Source organism: Delphinus delphis, chromosome 9, assembly GCF_949987515.2.
Source record: "Delphinus delphis chromosome 9, mDelDel1.2, whole genome shotgun sequence".
Taxonomy (NCBI): Eukaryota; Metazoa; Chordata; class Mammalia; order Artiodactyla; family Delphinidae; genus Delphinus; species Delphinus delphis.
Window position 1 is genome coordinate 32,645,589 of NC_082691.1, and position 18,491 is coordinate 32,664,079.

The following is an 18,491-nucleotide window of genomic DNA, read 5'->3' on the forward strand; positions in this document are numbered from 1 at the left end:
TTTTTTGTTTTTCTTCAGATTTCCCTACTACTTTTATCCTAAACCGTCTGACTTACTACTGGAGTTTTATCTCTTCCCATTCCTCTCTGGTCATAGTGTCCTTTCTGAAAGGGTGGCTCTGTGATTAGTTGCTGCTATTTTAAATGGAATTAAGAACACTAGTTTGTTGGTAGTATGACTATCTTTTTCTCCAGTTCTGAGAAGTAAAAAATTTCCCCCCAATTCTGTAAAGTAGAACAGTCTTACTTAACAGTCACAACATGTAACTCAGGAGTTACTTTGATAGATGAGCTGTGGCTTTAAGGTTTGAAACATTAGATCCTTATATAACATGTTTATTAAGAAACAGGATAAAATACTGCTAATAAGATTGATAACCTGTATAATGCTACAAAAAATGTATCTCTGGCTTTACAAATGATTTGTATTCTTATTTCTAACCCCAAACTGTGATCAAAGATGAAGTGCTGAATGTTAACTTATGTCCCTGTTGATGTTGAGGATTAAATATATCTTTTATTTTATTTTTACAACTTTTTTGTTGAGATATAATTCACATAATGAAAAATTCACTATTTTAAGATGAAAATACAGTGGTTTTTAGTGGTTTTACAATGTTGTGCCAATAACACAAGCATCTAATCCTAGGACATTTCCATCACCTCCAAAAGAATTCTTCCTTCTCCCAATTCCCTGTCCCCCAATCTCTAGCAACAACTAGTCTGCTTTCTGTATTTGGATTTGTCTGTTCTGGACATTTCATAAAAATAAAATGTATTTTTTAAAATTTGTTTAGACACTACCAGAAACATCTTTACCAAATTATGCTACAAATTTGAAAGACAAGAGTTCTTTAGTTTCATCTCTCTATAAAGTTATCCAGGAGCCACAAAGTGAGGTAAGTACTCTAACAGTTTATTGTGCTAGTAGTATTCATTTGATTGATTTTTTAATTTGTTACTGTGAAAAATAACACATATATTAAAAAGGGTAAGAAAAGTATAGTTTAAAGAATTGTAATATATATTCTGGAGTGTTTAGCTGATTACTTTTGAGAAGTGGATAGAGGGATAAGAGAAGAATACTTTATGTGCAGAAAAATGGCAGAATAAAAAAAATTATAATAAAATGAGCTCCAGTGTACCATCACCCAGACCAAGAAATAGAATTATTACCATATTCCAAAGCCACCTCTGAACATGTTCCTGCTCATCTACCTATGCATTATGTATGTAGGTATCTGTCTGTCTATCTATCTATATATCTATCTTGCTGGAGATAGCCTTGGAAAGTCTGGGTCACTGCATTCATTTATTCATTCAGCAAATATTTGTGTGCCCATTATGAGCCAGCTGCAGTGCTAGGCAACAGAAAATCAAAGATGAGTAGCACATGGTCTTTATCCCGTAAGAGGAAAGGGAGGAAATGTGTAAATACATGCTTTCAAGGCAATGCCTAACTGAGTCTAGATGGATTTGCACATGTTTTCCAGGTGTGGAAAGTAAAAGGACATTCCAAGCTGTAGGGATAGTATATGGAGGCCTGAGAAAATATGCGGAATTTGAAGAGTAGCAAGTAGTTTGGACCTGCTGGTGTTTTTCCCAGTCCTTTCTTCTTTTCTCTGCGTGCCCCTCCACCCCACCCCGCATTTCCTTTTCTTTTTTAGATAGCAAGTTTACTTTGAAGGTGACAAAATGATCTATACTCCAGATTCTGGTGCTTATAAATCCCACCATTCATAGTAGAAATATAATAGGTAAGGATTGGAAATAGTGAGGAAAATCAAAAGGCTTGGCATTCAGATAAAAGCAAATAGGCTAATGCAGTAGTTAACAAGAGATGAAAGACTGTTGGGAACTGAAGCTGGAAAGGTAGGTTTAGGTTGTAACCATGGCGGGCCTAGAATTCCATCATAAGCAGGTTAGACTTTTTTTGTGCTGATGACTTGACCAGTTGATTGTTTTAGGAAGGTGGCTATGTGGAGGACAGATTGGAGAATGGAAAAAATGAAAGCAAGAAGACTAGGAGGCTATGACAACAGTGTAGGAGGGCTGTTGAGAACCTGAACTAGGGCAGTGTCAGTGGGAATGGAAAGAGGTGGAGTAGAGAGGAGGAGTATGAGGTATGCCTTCTTTTTATACTTGAGTTTGGTAGGTGAAACGATAGGCTCTAAGACCACTAGTCCTATTATCTAGGGGTAAAACAACTTACACCCTGGCGTCTAGTCCTGTGTGGACCTATATGCCTTTGGGATGAAACTATCAAAACTAGAGTCTTTTGTTATTTGAGTAGGTAACCTCTTTTGGAGGGTGTCTAGAATAACCCAGCTTCTACTGATTATTCCATAAAGAAGATTATAAAGATTATGAATTTTAGGTGCTGAAAAAAAGACTAGGGTTTATATTGACAAGACAAAAACTTTAACTGGAATAACTAAATAGAGCAACCTTCCTCCTTCCCAAAGCTACTTAATTTGTATAGTAGCTTGTTTTCTTGAAGGGTTTTAGTTTTTGAAGTATTTGGGTAGAAGCTGTCTTACAGTTTTCCATGTTTATTTGAGAATTATTTTACCAAATGGATCAAGTATAGCTGTGTGCTTTATTATTATTTTTTTAACAAATTAAGTCTTATTTATCATTTACTGATCAGTATTTTGAAAGACTTAAAAATTATTTCTCTAATGAAGTGTGTTTTAACCAGGCTGCTTTGGATAGAGGTAAATTTCTGGTAGGCTAGTTTGGTTCATAACATTTCTTTCATTCAGATGACAGTGAGCTCTGATGGCTCAGAGCAGTATATCTCAAACTATTTGTGGTGAAGTACCAGTTTAATATTTTTTTTCCAGTCTCTCACAGACCAATATGTGTACCTAATGTGTATGACAAGTATGCAACTCACATCACATGCGAGGTGCCACATAAATTTGATAACCCCTAACTGATCCATACTCTGTTCAATAAGTCTGCTGATCACCCTCTTGGTTATTGCAGCCATATCAAGTTGCTATAAAAGTTTTTAAATATTTCCTCTCAATTTCTGTATTTATATTGTTGAGGACTGGTAACAGTTTGTAGATGGTCTTCAGTCCATGGACCACACTTTCAGAAGCACTGGTTTAGGAGGTTTTGCATGTAAGTTTGTTTTATGTTTTTAGCCTGATGAATGTGGTAAAGACAGTGTGTATTCTGTATTCTTAAAAAGACAACTCAGTCTTTAAAAATGTACTTAGAAGTGCTTCTAAAATATAGCAGTGTCTACTTTAACATCATAACCTTCCTTTTGCTCTTTAGAACATTTTGTGTCTTAAAGTGGAGATATTCCCAAAAAGTTGCCGTCATTGTCTTTTGGCATTTTTGAAATTTGGAACGTTGATTCTGCGGTTATTTGAAGTCTGGGAAATTTGGTATTTGGATTTTACAAGTAGTACTTTTTCATTATTCAGTTAAATTCATTTGATAAATATTTATTGAAGACATATAGTGTGCCAGAAATCACTTAGAAATGTAGCAGTGAACAAAACAGAACAAATTCTTTTTCTTATAGATTAGAACTTGTATTCTGGTAGGTGAAAGAAACATTAAACAAATACCTAAATGTATAATAAAATGTCAGTGATAAAACTGTGAAGATAAATAAAGCAGAGTAGGGGAAGTATGTGTTGGGACTGAGGAGGTGATGGTTGAATTAAGGTCTGAATGAATTAGAGGAAGAAAACTAAACTGGGGCAAGAGCTTTCCAGAGAGGGAATAGTAAGTGCAAAGGCCCTGAGGCAGGTATGTGTGGCAGGCTCAAGAAACTGTAAAGAGGCAGTTTATGGATACAATGAAATTTCCTTAACCAGTGCTTTTAATTGACTAAGATAGGCATAGGATTAGAGGCTAACAATGCTCAAGTCTGTTATGAAACCAGCTGTTTTTTTTGAAAAAACCGCATAAAATCTTCTAGGCATAGCAATCCCAGAGTGAGAGGAGGTCAGTTCATTGGCTACTGGCACATGAAGAGTAGTGCCCTCCAACTTTTCTGTATCTGTTTCCTACCTGTATTCTCAGTAACTGTTCAATTCAAAAAAAGTTTGGAAGATTCTCTTGTGAATTTACCCAAACTTAGCTCTTTTCCATCTTCTATCCCTGCTTTAGTCATTTAAAGGCATTTTTATGATACATTTCTGTTACCATTAAAATTCTCTCTTAAGATACAGCTTCTTACTTATGAATAGATTGTTGTAAAAGTTCATTTGTAACTCAGTTGTTTCAGAATTCAGAATGTATTTTAGAATGGAAAGAAGGTACATGATGTTTAGACCATAAAAAGGCCATTTAGCACATCAAAATATACTTGAGGTGCAGTTCTCTCTTAACAGTATTATGAAACCTACCCACCGAGTATAACAATGTTTTCATCAGAAAATAATTCAAAAGTTCAAGCAAGACACTAGGAATACAGCATGTTCTAATGCTCCATTGCTTGTCTCAAATATATTCAGGTTAGGGCTTCCCTGGTGGCGCAGTGGTTGAGAGTCCGCCTGCCAATGCAGGGGACGCGGGTTCGTGCCCCAGTCCGGGAGGATCCCACGTGCCGCGGAGCGGCTGGGCCCGTGAGCCATGGCCGCTGAGCCTGCACGTCCGCAGCCTGTGCTTTGCAGTGGGAGAGGCCGCAACAGTGAGAGGCCGCATATCGGAAAAAAAAAAAAAAAAAAAAAAAATATATATATATATATATATATATATATATATATTCAGGTTAGATAAGTCAGACACTGCTTGTGTTTCCCACATTGTATATTGTTTTATTCTTTTCCGACATTTTTCAGGTATGTTTATAAAGGAGTTAGAAAGCCTTGCCTTCAGTCAGACATGGGCTGTGTGATGTTTTTGATTTCAGTTGATAGCTTCTTTGTCTCAATTTCCTTATGTAGAAAGTATACATGAGGGTAATGACATTGTACCATATAATATTGTGGGAATTAAATGGGTTCATATATGTGAACGTACTTTGCAAGCCGTAAAATCCTGCACAGATACTGGTATTTACCTCTAGTGTTTTGATATGCATAATTTCATCTAATCTCATTGCAATATATAACTTCTGCCTCCCTTTTGAATCTGTCTTCATTTGGTTCTGCTTTCATAAACCAAAACTCCATTTAATTTTAGATTTTAAACCAGTTTAAAAGGCCTTTTGGAGTGTTTTGATTAAAATTGATTATGTGTTCATGCAGCCTATTGAATAAATTTTCAGCATAAAGTTTCACAAGCTTGCAGATAATTTTTAGACTATATTAATTGATTTAATCAAAGCTTTCCGTGGTATTTAGAGAAGACCGATATTACACCACAGTACAAGATTATCGACCCTGGTCCACAAAGAAATTTTAAAACTCCATCCTGAAAGCTAAACATTCCCCTACCAGTCTTTCTTCCACCATCCCCCTCTCCATTCTTCCAAATTCCTACCCTAAAAACTTTCCTTGCTATCTGTGAATGGGGTTACTTTGCCTCTGACCCTGCAGTTTCCTTTTGCCTTTGCCATGCCACAGTGGACACCTGTTGCACTCTGATGACCATTCTGAGTGGAAAAATGTTCCTTAACTGTCAGAAGATAGTTTTTCAATAGGAAAGACCAGTTTGATTTAGTCAATATTTATTAAAGTATAACTTTTTCTGTAATACTGACTTTAATTATACCCGGTTTGCTTTACATATTGAACTTTTTTGAAATCAAAACATCCACTTTAGTTCCTGTTCATTCCAGTTATTGGCAGTAGAAAATCTGTTTCGTAAATTGACGTCAATCTATTGCCTAAGTTAGTGAAGTGAATGAACTCCCATTCGCTTAAAATATAATAGTAGCCTGCTTGTTTGAAAAGTAGCCCTGACATATTCGTTAATGACGTGTGTGATTATATATGCTTTAAGATAATACTTACCTATAAGAGTCTCTTATCTTGACTTTCTGATTTTTTAAAAAAATGTCTGTTATAAAGATACAGTCAGCTCTGTTAACTGGGTAGCTGGGGGAGTGTGGTGGGGGGAAAAAAAGGCTATCAGTAAGTCCAAATCAAGTTTAAAATAAAATGATAGCAACGTTTAGATCATCCAGGGGAATTAACCATGGTTACAGTAAGAAACTAGACCTAGGGGCTTTATATTATTCAGCTTCTCCCTCCACATACTGGTCATTGCTGTCCCATGCTGCCTAGTTATAACTCAGGAGGGCAATGAGACAGTAACTCCCTAGGACTCCCATTTCAATTTCTCCAACCCTGTAGCCAATCATTTATATTGACATGTTTTATCTGGAAGCAAGGACATTCAGGAAGGAACTTCTCACAACCTATCTATTTTAGGAATTTTAAAAGATACGGTTTTAATAACAATACTACCTTCGAGTTACAGAATGTTTTAGAGTTTATAAAGTGCTTCAGTATACACTTAGTTTGCAGTTTGGCCTTCCACTAGAGTTCATTACTAAATAACTTAGCTGTGAATAGTTTTGTGTTTCCAAAAAATGGAAACATTTGTATATTTCAGTAATTACCAATCAGGGAAAACCTTTTATATTTAATACATCAGTGTCATTCAAATACAGTCCAGTCCGTGAATGAATATTTTGTCTTTCTTGCAGTTGCTAGAACCTGTCTGTCACCAGCTCTTTGAATTCTATCGCAGCGGAGAGGAGCAGTTGCTTCGATTTACACTGCAGTTTCTTCCAGAACTGATTTGGTGCTACCTTGCCGTCTCAGCCAGCAGAAATGTGCATAGCAGTGGATGCATTGAAGCTCTTCTCCTAGGGGTTTACAATTTGGTTTGTATTTAATATAGTTAAAATGTTTTCTGACAAAAGCCAAGCATATAACCCTTTCAACAAAAATGAATGCATAATGGCAACTATTTTTCATTTTAGTAAAGCTAATATTTATTTTTAATACATCAAATGACTCGTAGCTCATTCTCCCAAAAATAACTTTCTGGAGGTTGAAGACTATATGGGCATATATACAATTATGTAAATATACATTTTTTGATTGATTGGAGACTAAGAATCAGTCCATTTAAATGATTTTATGGAGGTATCTGAAAATACCAGTGTTGAGTTTTAAATTTTTTAAACTTAAAATCCACTGTCTATAAATTGTCTATTGTGACCTTCACAGACAGTTTGGGAGAAAAGATCTAGTCTAATATCTACCAATAATAATTCTGTAAAATCTGGACTGTCTCCAGACTTCACACCATTCATTTAAAATATATAGTTTGCATTACTAATAGTGTTTGTATATTAAATAGTACAATATTCTAGATACATACTTAAGGTTTGTACTTTTTAAAGTGGAAAAAAAAATTTAAGGGTCATTTCATAATGTATTTCATAAGTATGTTAATTGATTTAGAAAGTAGAACTTCTTACATGAGAAAAAAATCAATGATTATTACCACACTGCGTCTGTATTTCATCCTTAAAACTATGTTACTTACATTTTAAGGAGAAGGTTAACTCCTAGTATTTGTGAATAATCGATTATCATAGTTTAAAATTTTAGCTGAATTTAAAATTCCTTTCTTCTCAGGTCTTTTTTTTTTTTAGACTAACAGTTTAAATTCAGCTTTTAAATTTATGTGTAAAAAATAAATATTGTAAGATATTTTCTTTCATTTTTGTAGGAAATAGTTGACAAACAGGGACATAGCAAAGTATTGAGTTTTACGATTCCATCTTTATCCAAACCATCTGTATATCATGAGGTAAGTGACATTTTTATCAAAGTAAGTTTATTGGTCCTAAGATTTGAAGTTGCTATAAATTAGGGTCTGGTTATTGAGACAAAAAATTTTATCAGTTTATTAGTGCCTTAAAAAGTATAAAACACCACACAAAGTATTGGCTATTCCCAAAGTAAAAATGGGCAATCAAAATCATTAAACTAAAACCTGATTTTAAAAGATCTATTAAAAGTGTTCATTTTGAAATGTTCTCCCCTTCTCCTGACAGATAAGATTAGATTTTTTATGTGTGGCAATTATGTATTTCTGGGGTAGAATTTTTAAAGTTAAACTATTTTGTATTTCTATTTGTAGTTTGTTTTTAATTATTTGTTAAATCTTTGAGCAGAATACTTAGTAGGCAGTCTGAATATTTCCAAGATGTATGATGTTCATGGCAGTCATTCTTACTGGTGTATATATTCTAAATACCACATCTTCAACAGAATGGTTTTTTCTTTATTCACATGTCTTTTCTTTAGCCTTCCAGCATTGGGTCCATGGCTCTGACCGAGAGCGCCCTATCCCAGCATGGCTTGTCAAAAGTTGTGTACAGCGGACCTCACCCCCAAAGGGAGATGCTGACAGCACAGAATAGGTATACTGTGGAGACATAACCTGCTATTGTACCATGCTAATTTTTTAAGAAATTATTTCAGTAGATTTATAAATAATGTTTAATAAGTTGTATGTAACAATTTTTAAAATGTTGAGTCATTTTATACAAGAGAAAAACACATCTTCCCGATTTGTCACTTACACTTTGCTTCAGATGTCATCTGGAACATTGAATTTTTAAGATAATTTTCATATGACTGTTACTTTTTTCTTTCAGTTTTGTATTCTTATTGGTGTGATTATATTGTACAGGTCTGTTTTGTAACATAATATCCCTCCCCAATGCTTGTTTAATTACAGTTGACTTCTAAGAATTCTCAAGATTTGTAAATATTCTTTTGGTTTATCTTTAGGTTTGAAGTGTTGACATTCCTTTTGTTGTGTTACAATGCTGCCCTAACTTATATGCCCAGTGTTTCTCTTCAATCACTGTGTCAAATTTGTTCAAGGTAAATTAAAATTCAAATGTTTTTAGTATTGAAATATGTGAATCTAGGATTGCTAGTTTGTTACATATCTAAGTTATTTTTGTTTTGTTTAATCATTTGCTTGAAACACTAAATAGGTTAATATAAAGCTCCACGTAGTTGACATACAGAAAGCTCCCTAAAAACACAATGAAGTCACAAAAAACACAGTGAAGCGGGTAAAGCTGAATAACATTTCAATAGAATATTTAATTAGAAAAGGATCATACTGTATAATTAAAAGAATGGAACTATTATGACCTTTCAGTTTTTGGCATGTGGTTGGCTTCTGTTTTGTTTGCTTTTTTATCTGTCTGTTTATCTATCTATCTATCTATCTATCTATCTATCTATCTATCTATCTATCTAGTTATTTTCTTTGTGCTCTAATTTGGTACCAAGAAGGAAGTAAGAGATACTGGTTTTTAAACTTTTCGTGTTAAAAAAAATTTAGCCAAGAGCTTGGTTAAGTAAATTATGGTAATCCTTGTGTATACTATGCAAATATTTAAGAATTCTGATTTAAAAGAGTACTTAATGATAGTATATATGGTGTGATTCCAGCGTTGACTGAAGATGACCAGAATATTAACAATAGTTATATCTACTTGGTGGAATTATAGTTTATTTTAATTTTTTTCCTGTGTGATTTTTCTGTCATTCTCTACATTTTCTGTGTTGAAGATGTTACTTTTTTTTTTTTGTCCGCACTGCATGGCTTGCGGGATCTTAGTTCCCCAACCAGGGACTGAACCTGCACCCTCAGCAGTGAAAACAAGGAGTCCTAACCTCTGGACCACCAGGGAAGTCCCTGTTACCTTTTTTTAAAAAAACAAAAACAAAAGAAAACAAAAAAAACAAGGCAGAGAAAATGCCTTTGGTAATTCAAGTAAATAAGGGAAAATATAGAATTAAGGAACTTGTAAAATAATTTAGATTTGGGAAACTTATTTAGAAAATGTAGCTTTGGAAAGTTAGTAAGAGGGAGGGTGCATAGAGCAATACTTAGAAATGAAGTCAAAACAAAACAAACAAAAAACCTAAATTGATTCTATTGAATAAGATAGAAAACCACATAGGACCAGGGAGAGGGAGAGGGAGGTAACAAGGCAGGGGGCTTATTAGAGAAGATAGAGAAGTGGAGAGTCATTCAGATATTTCCTGAATTGGAGCACAACTACATTTGCTGCACCTTAGAAGATGGTACCAGTGTGCCATCTCTCTCACTTACTCTTTCTAATATGTTTCTTGTTTTAAATATTTTAAATTTAGAGGTGCCCAGAGTTTTTGAATTTCACAGATCTGTAAAATTTCAAGAAAGCTGAAGTGGGTATTTACATGGTGTTGCCGACTTTGTCTTCTGTCAAGTCATTGTATTATAAATATCTACCATCAACATTATTTAATGAAAGGGGAGAGTATTTTAACACCCAAAAGGGGTAGAATGGAAGGGAAGGACAACAGTTTATAAGCCAAAAGTGAGATGTTTAGCATTCCTTGTTTCTCATTTCATTATGGTCCAGTGAAAATGTTGTTATGCACTCAAATGAGTGTAAGAACCAACACTTCAGAAACATTGGCTTAAGGAGTAGTTAGATGCAGGAACTTTTCACCTGTAGAGCTTAAAACACACTACTTTAAAGCAGTATTTTAGATGGTAGGACCCAGGAATATTCTAATATGCTTGAAGCTCTAACGTTCTAATACATACAAATGTTCTAACACAACTTCCTAAATAAGGACCACTGTTGATGTTTTCCTGAAATGACTGATGGCAAAGTTAGGAAAGAACATGTGTCACTGGTTTCTGTCCTGTGTAACTCGAATGCACTATCTTAGTATAATTACTTTTATGTTCTGGGTAGAAAATTGCTAATATATCAATTTAACTAACCAGGGACTTAGATTATCCTTTAAGAACACAAGTAAGAGCTGGTTTTGAAAACAAATAGAAACACCGATTACTTGAAAACTAGCTATAGGATTTTGGCCGAGGAAGGTTTTAGTAGAAACATATTACATTAATTCTATGCCACAAGAAAAACTCTTGTATACTCACTAGCTATAAGAAAATGAGGGAGGAAAGAGATCTATGTAATTCAAAAGACTTAAACTATTTAATAATGCTAACTCTTAAGCCACAGAACCATGATGTAATAGGAACTCCATCAAATTCATTGTTTCCATCTTTTTTAGTTTGCTTTTGTTTTTGTTTTAGATTCCCTATTACTGTATTCTCAATAGTTTAAAATCTAGTTATTTATTTCTCTTAACTCTGGATTCCCTTAATCATTTATCAAATATTCTAATTAAGGTATACACTTTAAAGATGTATGGCAAAGAACTAGAAAGCACTAGTATCTAATCAAGCAAAGCCTAGTCCAGAGCTATGGAAGGAAAATTAGTTATAGAACTATGGTGATAAGTAAGTTATAAATGATTATGATAGTTAAAGTACAAGAGATTCCTCATGATCTTAGTCCTGGTGCAGGTTTTCCTGAAGAATAAAATAAAGTGATCACACTGTGTTATGGCTAATCAAGTTGTTTTGGCCATGTGGCAGTTGTTTCAGATTGCTGATTAGTTTGGTTGTTGATGATAATTATACCAAAATGATAGACTGGGTTATCTAGGAGGAAGGACACATAAATACAACCAGAAAAATTTCGTGGAATACCTGAGCTAGGTTCAGTGACAAATGTGTTCTGTTCTTTTTTTAACCTTCTGATTGTAATGAATCGTGGAATTAAAACAATCCTGGACACTTCCCACCCTCCACGCATACATACAAATCTATTCTGCTGGTCAAAAATCTGTTCAGTTAACTATAAGCTTTGCTTCAGTTAACTGTAAGCAGACTGATGGCCAGCTTGATAGCCTGTGTTTTCCTCCTGCATATGTGCATGGACCACTAGAAGAGAGATCTGAAAGGAGGCAAGAGGTAGACTGAGTTTTAGTCAACAAGTTTTTATTTTCTGCTAGTACTAAATATTACATATGGCCCTCCTAAAAGCAACATACCCAACAATACTACAAATAAGTTTTATTAGTATATTCCTAAGTCCTCTAAATTTGGGGAAATAGTTTTTTTTTTTTTTTCTTTTTTGAGCATCTCTTTTAATACAATTGTGTTTAAGAAATGGCTTATCTTGCCTTTTGATGTAGAATATAAATATTAAAGATGAAACTGTACTAAGCTGTAAATTAAATTTTCCCCCATTGTCTAAGGGACTGTCCTGATTTTGTTCACTTGGTGAGTCACCTCAGTGACTGACTTGAATATGTACTGCTAGGGATTCTTGATCAGTGTATTTGTTCCTGTGAACCTGTAATGAAACACTGACCCACTCTTGATTCCTAAATCAGCCTTCCTGACCACTGAACAGATTTCTTCTTGTTTTCTGTCTATTAGGGACAGCTTTGTGCAAATAAACCATCTTGTGGATTAATTTTCCTGCCTGATAAAATGAGAGAGAGAGAGAGAGAGAGAGAGAGAGAGAACAAGCTCTTAGCACAGTGTATGTCACTTTGTTATCATTCAATAAATGACAGCTAGCACCCCAATGATGAACACACATGTTCACTCTAGATACAGAGCCGCTCTTTCTTTTTTCCCACCTGTTTGCAGTTGCCAGCTGTTCTAGAGCATATCTTATACTAGGAAATTCCTTGTTGAAAGAACCTACAGTTGACTTTTCATTGCTTATTATTTACTTTGTACACCTTTCCACCATTGTAAATCTTCTCCATCCTTCCTTTACAACTCATCTGAAATAATCTCTTCTCCAGCAACTTGAGCACTATTTTTGTATATGGTATTCTCTTGAGGAAAGTGATAGAAGATGCAGCCTTTATTAGGCTCCTAATTTCAAAGAGCAGCAGCATGAGAACAGAAAAGTGCTCATTACTGTGTAGGAATTTCTTCCATTTTCTCTTTTCTCCCTTACTCCCCCACTTTTTCTGCTCTCCTGGCCTTCTCCTCACCTCCCCTCTCCTCACTATTTAAAAAGCAGAGCAGAAAAGGAAGAGGTTTTGAAATTGGTTAGTTTTATTTCATAGTCTATGTATTTTATCCAGACGGATACGAAATAGAACTGGACCAAATTTTAAATATTTCTCAAGTTAAAAAATAGAAAAATCATTGTTTCCCTTTTTTTCTAGCTAGTTTCTACTCACTGGTCTGATGATCTAATGATAGTAGTTAATCTATTTACTTTTCTACTTTAAGTTCTAAATAAATACTCCCTCAAGTCAGCCCCACTGGAATTGGGCTTTCTAATCATTTTGTGGTTTGTAATTCAGTATATTGAGAACAATCTCACAGGTTTTCTCTCAGTCTAAGAAAGAGATAGTATCTCTCAACAGAGAATGAGAATCATGGCAGTAGTTTCCCTCACTTACAAATTGATACTTAGAACTTCTTCCAGAAATGTATTGACAAATATGCCTTCTAAAAGGAATTTTATTTTATCATGGTTTGTGAATTTGGGAGATACCTATATGTGACTGCAGAGTAAGTTTAATATAGCAGTGGAGTTTATTTCCTTTTAGCACTTATAACACTGTTATTACCTTGTTTGTTCACTTGGTATAGCCTGTCAACTGCTGGAATATCATGAGGTCAGGAACTTTGGTGTTTTTTTCACTGCTGTCTCCTTAGAGTTCAAGAGAAATGCCTGGCATACAGTAAAAACTTAGTAACTATTTGTTCAATGAACGAATGATAGATGATCTCTTCCACTTCAGATTTGTGATCCATTAAGTAAAATTATGATTAAAGGAAATAATTCAGTTTTTATTTTTTAAAAAGTTTTCATTGATAAATGAAAAATTCCTGAAGTCACTTGCTACAGTTTGGGTAAAGTTTTAGTAGTTATTAAAAACTAACTGCTAAAAAAACAAACAAACAAAACCCCCTAACTGCTATGATCTGAATGTTTGTGTTCCCCTCATCCCCAGATTCTTATGTTGAAATCTTAATGCGCAATGTGATGGTATTAGGAGGTGGGGCCTTTGAGAATGGGATTAGTGTTCTTAGCCAGATCTCCCTCTTCCCTTCTGCCATGTGAAGATATAACAAGAACTCTCCAACCTTGAAGAGGGCCCTCGCCCGACCATGCTGATACCCTGATCTTGTGATTCCAGCCTCTAGAACTATGAGAAATAAATTTTTGTTGTTTATAAACTACTCCCTCTGTTGTATTTTGTTATAACAGCCCAGACGGACTAAGACACTAACCCTTTGCACTTCTGAATAAAGAAGTAAATACAGCCTCTAACAGATAACTGCTTATTTCCTTATAGGTAGTTAGCAGAGAAAACAAGAGAACCTGGAATCCTATTTCTTTTGTGAATTGAGAGAACTATCTCTCTAGTTCTTACCTAAAGTAAATTTAAAAGTTGATTGACCATCCTAGAGCTATGGCAATGTTGTTTTTTAAAAGTTGTGTAATAACAGCAATAACTTATTTTTCTGACCATATTCTCTTTCTTAAACCCTATACTTCTTTCCTGATTTCTAAACCTGTGTATCCAGTTCAGTAAACATCTTCATCAAGATGTCCCATAGATACCTTGTAAGAGTTAGAACTCTTTCTCTTGCAACTGACTGATACCTATGTAAAACTACCTAATATCAAAGGGAAAGTTTTTGGCTGTTAGTACTTGGGAAGAGTAGGAATGGAACTGGCCTTAGGGTCAACTAGATGCAGAGGCTCAACTGTTATCAGGCTATTCTCTCCTCTCTCTCTCTTACCTCATTTTCATCTGTTGGCATTGTACTTTTTTTTTTTACTGAAGATAGGCTTCTTCTATGTGGTAAGAGCAGTGACCACAGGCAGCTAAAAGCTTACATTGTCTTCCTTTAGTGAACGCAGGAAAAAGAACATCTCTCCCAGGTTCACTATGAAAAACAATCCAGCAAAAGTTTCGATTGTGCCGTCTGAAGCTTATACAAACCCCTATAGGGCCAAGTTGCATAGTAGCATTATTGGAAGAGTACTGTATCAGGTTAAATTTTGGTTTGGCTGTTTTAACAGAAATAATGGTAACTTAAATAAAGTGGTTATTTTTCTTTCACATAAAAGTCCAAGCTGATAGATGGTCTGAGGGCAGATTGGCTCTGTTTCTAAAGTATTCAGGCTCCTTCTTTCTTGGGATTCTACCATTCCTGGTGTTACTCTTGTCTGTATGGTGATGGATCACTACTATTACATCTGCCTTGTATCCTGAAAGCAGGGAGAAAGAGAGAGTGGAAGGCAAGCAGCTGCCTTTTAAGGGTACAGCCTAGAAGTCATACGACTTCAGTTAACAGACCACTGTCTAGAACTAGTCACATGGTCACACTTAGATGCAAGGAAGCCTAGGAAATATGGTCTCTAGCAGGTGGCCATAGTTCTAGTTAAAATTGGTTGGGGAGTGTGGAGGGGAGTGTGCCTTTATATATGTTATTAAAAGGAAGAAGGGAAAAATAGATCTCAGAGTAGCGATCTCTTGTCACAGGCAGTTTTATTGTCAGCCTCACCATAATCACATGGTTATACTTAATTTTATAGGGGGTGACTACTTCCTAAAGGTAAGAGGGATAGAGGTACTATTAATGGAAGACGTTGGGGGTGGGAGAGAGGACATGACAGACAAAACTGATACCTATATTGTATACCTAAAAATAAACATATCTGAAACTTAGCACCTTCCAAAACAGTATGTGTTACTTGTCCTAATTGATTTAGTGGCACTACCAGCCAGCCAGCTATCCAAACCCCCCAATAAATGTGGGGATAATTATACATTCCTCTTATTCTTTCCTTTTCACTCCCTAATGATAGTATGTTACTTTTTTTTTTTTTTTTGGCTGCATTGGGTCTTCATTGCTGCACGTGGGCTTTCTCTAGTTGTGGTGAGCGGGGGCTACACTTTGTTGCAGCGCGTGGGCTTCTCATTGCAGAGTACGGGCTCCAGGCGCGCGGGCTTCAGTGGTTGTGGCACGCGGGCTCAGTAGTTGTGGATCATGCGCTCTAGAGCGCAGGCTGAGTAGTTGTGGCGCATGGGCTTAGTTGCTCCGCAGCATGTGGGATCTTCCTGGACGAGGGATCGAACCCACATCCCCTGCATTGGCAGGCGGATTCTTAACCACTGCGCCACCAGGGAAGTCCCCTCTTATGGTATTTTAACATAAAAATTTTCAATCTATCTGAAATTTATTAAGATATACTGTATGAAGTTTGAGTCTAATTTTAGAATACTTTTTTGGAGCCTGCAGTTTGTGTCAAGAACTTTATCGGGAATAGAGGATCATACCACTGATCTATTCATGATGAATAGTGCTGAGCTTCATGTTTTATGGTTTTATGGTAACCAAAAATCATTAATAATTTGGTCAGTAATAATGATTGATCAAAATTAGTGAACCAACTCTGATAATCTGGTTCACTTACTTTATATTAACATACCCCCAGCTTTCTACATTTTTTCCCAGTCTAACTTACTCAGTAAAATGTTACAGACAAACGTTCTGTTTTGAAAGATTCTTTGTTTCATTGCTGTTTGGTTTGTTATGAGAGCATACCTCGTACATTGTTGGCTTATAAATGTTAAAAAATAAATTACCTTAATTTTTACTAATTTTACAAATATATTTATTTTGGTCTTTCTAGAATCTGTGTTTGTGGATATCCTCGACAACATGTAAGAAAATACAAAGGTATAAGTAGCAGGGTACCGGTTTCTTCAGGATTCATGGTGCAAATGTTAACAGGAATTTATTTTGCCTTGTAAGTTTATTTCATATACAAAGTTAATCTTTGATCTCTTTGGAAAATTATAGTCTGTTATTTTATTGTTGCTATATTATAATCTCAATAAACAATCAGCATATTTTTGTGAAAAAAATATGAATCAATATCTTGATAATAGTTTTATTATTTAAAACATATCTTTTAATATTCCAAAGAATTTGTAACCAACTAAAACACTTCATCGTCTTTCTTTAATTCAGGGACAGAATGAAAATTAGTGACACCTAAATACACTTACAGTTTCTTTCTTCATTACTCAATTTTTTTTTTGCTGTAATTTCCAAGTAGCATTTTTTCCCTAATGAATTTCTCTTTTCCATTTCCAGAAATTTTAATTCTTTTTTTTTTTTTTTTTGCGGTATGCGGGCCTTTCACTGTTGTGGCCTCTCCAGTTGCAGAGCACAGTCATCCAGACGCACAGGCTCAGCGGCTATGCCTTACGGGCCCAGCCGCTCCGCGGCATGTGGGATCTTCCCGGACCGGGGCACGAACCCGCGTCCCCTGCGTCGGCAGGCGGACTCCCAACCACTGCGCCACCAGGGAAGCCCCAGAAATTTTAATTCTTGAGAAACATCTTAGAGCCTCTTTCATCAAAGTTTATTATGAATTTGCTATTAATTTCTAATATTGATGCTCAGTCTTACTTGATACTTGAGATATTAGTATTTTTCTTTGCACTCTTTTACTACTTTGTACTTCTCTTACTACACATATCTTACTATACGTTATATTATATTCACTTGATAACCTTAATTTTCCCCGGTAGATTATAAGCTTCATAACTGAAGGCAGAATTTATGATCTTTGGGCCAAATCTGGCATGCTCCCTGGTTTTTAAAAAGTTTTATTGAAAAGCAGTGATATCTGTTTGTTTATGTATTGTCTATGGTTGCTTTTGTGCTACAGTGACAGAGTTGACTAGTTGCAGAGGAGACTGTATGGCCCACGAGCCCAAAATATTTACTATCTGGCTCTTTAAAAAAAAGTTTCTTGACCCCTGTGTTAGACCATTAGTATTGTCCCACAGCTGTCAGATGCTCTGATCTATTTTATTTTCTCTCCTTTTTGCTTTGTGTTTCTGTTTAAGTTCTGTTGATCTATCTTCATGTTCATTGATTCTTTCCTTGACTATGTTGAGTCTAATAATGAGCCCACTGAGGGGGTTCTTCATCTCTGTTACTGTGTTTATTTCTAGCCTTTTCATTTGGCTTTTTCTTATAGTTTCTATCTCTCTGCTAAACTACCCGTCAGTTCATACATGTTGTCCCTCTTTTCCACTAGAGCATTTAATATATTAATCTCAGTTATTTTAATTTCCCAGGTAAGTACAACATCTGAGTCATCTCTGAATTTGGTTTGGTTGGTTTTTGTCTCTTGATAGTGGGTTGTTTTCTTCTTGCTTTTTGTGTGCTTTGTAATATTTGATTGATCATTATTTTGTTCATGGGTAGGACAGTAAAGATTGAGATAAATATTATTTATGCCTGGAAATGGATATGCCTCTTTTCTAGGATGCTAGTAGAGTTTTTGTAGGCAGGAGTGAGCTGGGACTGGATTCGTTGCTGCTATGATTACCTATATTGCACCACCTACTCCAAATTCCTTTTATGTTACCTGCTACTTATTGCTGGAGGGTTTTTCCTCAATACTCTTGCTCCGTCCTCAGCTTTTAGCTTTCCGAGTGTGTCTGTACCTCAGAGAGGGTCTCTCTCCATGTTCTTGCCCCTCCTCCAGCAGTAGAGTGCTGCTCCATGTTTCTAGATGTGTACTAGCCTGGTTGGGGGTGGGAGGGAGGAGAAGTGGTGTTTTCTGTTGTCCTCGTCTAGGTCTAGCCTCAGTTCTAAGCAGGC

At 35.5% G+C, this 18,491-nt stretch overlaps 1 protein-coding gene across 3 annotated transcripts in view; it reads left to right on the forward strand.

Annotated features, from left to right (window-relative positions):
- HYCC1 (hyccin PI4KA lipid kinase complex subunit 1) overlaps positions 1-18,491 on the forward strand; it is an 81,066-nt gene that overhangs the window by 39,523 nt on the left and 23,052 nt on the right. For all 3 annotated transcript variants that reach the window (XM_060020392.1, XM_060020393.1, XM_060020395.1), the window contains exons 3-8: positions 797-898; positions 6,625-6,804; positions 7,662-7,742; positions 8,243-8,358; positions 8,732-8,827; positions 16,501-16,617. In XM_060020392.1, the coding sequence (XP_059876375.1) occupies positions 797-898; positions 6,625-6,804; positions 7,662-7,742; positions 8,243-8,358; positions 8,732-8,827; positions 16,501-16,617 (692 nt within the window). The remainder of the gene's footprint in view (positions 1-796; positions 899-6,624; positions 6,805-7,661; positions 7,743-8,242; positions 8,359-8,731; positions 8,828-16,500; positions 16,618-18,491) is intronic.